This window comes from Lactuca saligna, chromosome 4, assembly GCF_052625555.1.
Source record: "Lactuca saligna cultivar CGN05327 chromosome 4, ASM5262555v1, whole genome shotgun sequence".
Taxonomy (NCBI): Eukaryota; Viridiplantae; Streptophyta; class Magnoliopsida; order Asterales; family Asteraceae; genus Lactuca; species Lactuca saligna.
In genome coordinates, this window is record NC_136420.1 from 104184116 (window position 1) to 104187581 (window position 3466).

At 35.6% G+C, this 3466-nt stretch overlaps 1 protein-coding gene across 1 annotated transcript; it reads left to right on the forward strand.

The window, feature by feature from the left end:
* The first annotated feature begins 482 nt into the window (after positions 1-482).
* LOC145042553 (glyceraldehyde-3-phosphate dehydrogenase, cytosolic) lies at positions 483-2928 on the forward strand. Its single transcript, XM_078990998.1, has 11 exons — positions 483-610; positions 715-741; positions 841-941; positions 1099-1214; positions 1294-1393; positions 1520-1727; positions 1815-1912; positions 2010-2152; positions 2249-2332; positions 2453-2542; positions 2660-2928. Exons 1-11 carry the CDS (start codon positions 607-609, stop codon positions 2703-2705), a joined length of 1017 nt encoding a protein of 338 aa, XP_078847124.1. The 5' UTR covers positions 483-606; the 3' UTR covers positions 2706-2928.
* Positions 2929-3466: the final 538 nt, after the last annotated feature.

Here is a 3466-nt window from a genome sequence, read left to right on the forward strand (position 1 = left end):
GATGATTGAAAAACATTTATTGGAATTAAATACATTCCATATGGGGAAGATGATGTCAGCAATTTGATTTAAGAGTGGAAAAAATAAGATTAAAATACAATCAATGATCTAAATTATTTAAGATGATGTCATAAAGTTTCTCTTTTAGTAATATTTAAGATTGTAAAGTGAAAAGAAATTCGTTTAAAATCGGAGACATTTTATCCATTGAAGCCCATTTGGCAGGCGGAGACCAGTTTTCATCATCAAGGCAGGTGCTAAAGACTCATTTTGGACTTCATGGTTTCGTTGTTAGTTTAGGAAATTGCTAAAATTTTATTTATTTTAATAAAAACTATTTTAGGTTGGTTTTGACATTTTTTCGAAAATTATCCGGTTTGAAACTTGCTCAAAATAATGAAAACAATCGAATTAAATTAACCTACAAGGGCGATGCGATTTTAGTGGTTTTTGGTTTGGATATCTTGAAAACCAGACACCGGTTTGGCCGGTCACCAGCCCCCTCACTTATTAAAACCCTCTAGAAACCTCTCCTCACCGCATTGTTCTTCACTCTCTCATCGTCAACACCCATTCCCAATACACTTTTTTTCTCCAACAAGCGTCATGGGTACGCTGAATTTAGTAATTTTTATCAAAATTCTTCCTGTTGATCTTCTTTTTCTTGTGTTTTTGATCTAACTTCTCTATTTTTTCATTTTAATTGTTGTCCAGGCGGCAAGATCAAGATCGGAATCAACGGTACCAGATCTTATCCACTTTACACTTTTATACCGTTTAATGTCTACAGCTGGTCTTCTGGGACGATTTTGAGTGACTTAATTCATATTTAACTTGCAGGATTCGGAAGAATCGGTCGATTGGTGGCTAGAGTAGCTTTGCAGAGAGACGATGTTGAGCTTGTTGCTGTTAACGATCCGTTTATCTCTGTGGAGTACATGGTTCGTAATTTTGATCATCTGATTGTATCTACAGTAGATCTGGGGTTTTAGGGTTTTAAATTCTGATCGGTTTACGCCTTAGTTCAGTAGACAGTAGATCCGTGCATATTATAGTGTTTTGAGTTTGAATTTAACTTCAATCATGATTTCATCGCAGACATACATGTTTAAGTATGACAGTGTTCATGGTCAATGGAAGCATCATGAACTCAAGGTTAAGGACGACAAAACCCTTCTTTTCGGCGAGAAACCCGTCGCTGTTTTTGGTTCAAGGTACGTCTCTCGCATGCCCAATTTTGGTTAAATTCATGTTTTCTAGATAAGGCTGATTAATCTCCTGATATTATTAAAGGAACCCAGAGGAGATCCCATGGGCCCAGACCGGAGCTGAGTACGTCGTGGAATCCACCGGAGTTTTTACCGACAAGGACAAAGCCGCTGCTCACTTGAAGGTATACATCCTTTTACGCGATTTTACACTTCATGACTTCCATTTTCTTGTCTACTCCGAGATGAAAGTTTTCATCCTCTTCATAAACTCCAAAATTCTTATAATCTCGTTTTACCCATATCTCTAGGGAGGTGCTAAGAAGGTCATCATCTCTGCCCCCAGTAAGGATGCTCCCATGTTTGTTGTTGGTGTGAATGAGAAGGAATACAAATCAGACCTTCACATCGTTTCAAACGCCAGTTGCACCACTAACTGCCTTGCTCCTCTGGCCAAGGTTATAAATGACAGATTTGGAATTGTTGAAGGTCTTATGACCACTGTTCACTCCATCACTGGTAACTTCTCCCAATTTTTCTTGATTGTTTTTGTATATATTTATTTCAGTTCTATTAACAGTTTATTTTGATTTGATTATGATTCAGCTACACAGAAGACTGTTGATGGACCATCTGCTAAGGACTGGAGAGGTGGAAGAGCTGCTTCATTCAACATCATTCCCAGCAGCACTGGTGCTGCTAAGGTATCAATTTACTTACATTTTACTATTTAGTCCCTCAAGTTTCAAATACTGCTATTTTTGCTCATAGAGTTTGATAAATGTATGGAAATCTTGATAGGCTGTAGGGAAAGTCCTCCCTTCATTGAACGGGAAGTTGACCGGAATGTCTTTCCGTGTCCCAACTGTTGACGTCTCTGTTGTTGATCTGACTGTTCGATTGGAAAAATCTGCAACTTATGATGAGATCAAAGCTGCTATCAAGTAAGCAAAACTTCATGTCAATTTATTGTTAATCTTGACAATAGATGAATGTTCGGGGTTGTAAATTGTAATATTGTTTTTTGTGTTTGTTATCAGGGAGGAATCTGAAGGAAAGATGAAGGGGATCTTGGGTTACACTGAAGATGATGTGGTGTCCACAGACTTTGTGGGTGACAACAGGTATATTTTTATTTCTTGTTTCTTTTTGTATGTGTAAGTGGACCACATGTGCATATATTTTGTATGAAGATTAAAAAAGAATGGAATTTAATAAGTGGGGAATTTATGTGATTTTAACAGGTCGAGCATATTTGATGCAAAGGCTGGAATTGCACTGAATAACAATTTTGTGAAGTTGGTTTCGTGGTATGACAACGAGTGGGGTTACAGGTACTTATTGTTCCTTATCTTTTCTTTAGATTTTTTTTTTTTTTTTTTTTTTTTTTTTTTTTTTTTTTTTTTTGTATAAATTTATTTATTGAAGTCTTTTTTTTTTTTTTAATGCAGTTCTCGTGTTGTTGATCTGATTGTTCACATGGCATCTGTGGAGTAAGTTTTGTGGATGTAGGTGAAGTTGTTTTTGAGTTGGAAGTAAAATAAAAGTCTACCTATCCATTCCCCCATGTGTTTAGGGTTTTGATTGATGGGTGGAGAAATGTTTTGGTGTTTATGTTGTTATTGCTGGTTTATTATCGAACTTTATAGTGCAATTTTCAGACATTGAGGTGTGTAGTAGTATCAAGTTGGTGTGAAAACTTGTCTTCACTGGCTGTTTATTATTGGTGTTTTGAACTAGGCAGCTTAAATATTGTGAAGATTTTATGCACAAATTAATTTTTCAGGTTTCCTAAAGTGAAATATATAGTTTTGAGTTTTTAATTTGAAAATGGCAATGAAAAATAGTCTTATCTCACGTTTGGAAGTTGTTATCGTTCAAGACAAGTTTGAAAAAAGATCTCGACCTAAGAACCAAATTGAAAACTGGTTTCTGGAAAACGACATGATTAGGTGCTTTGAACAGAGGAATTGGACTCTATCGGATATGATTTGATCCAAATCTAACGACTCTTCTTTTATCTATTGGAGTTGATTCTTTATGTGCGTTGTACGTTTTTAAATGATTCCAACTAAAAATGATGGTTAAGAGAATAACGACGATTGCATTTGGGATGGTTAACCTAAGTTGTGTTGATTGAGAATTTGGAGTTTCGAAGTCCATGTTCTACGTTATCTAAATAAGATTGTTTGATATATTGAATTGCCTTTTTCAACTCCATCGAAGACATAGTCTAAGATTATATATAATATATTCTG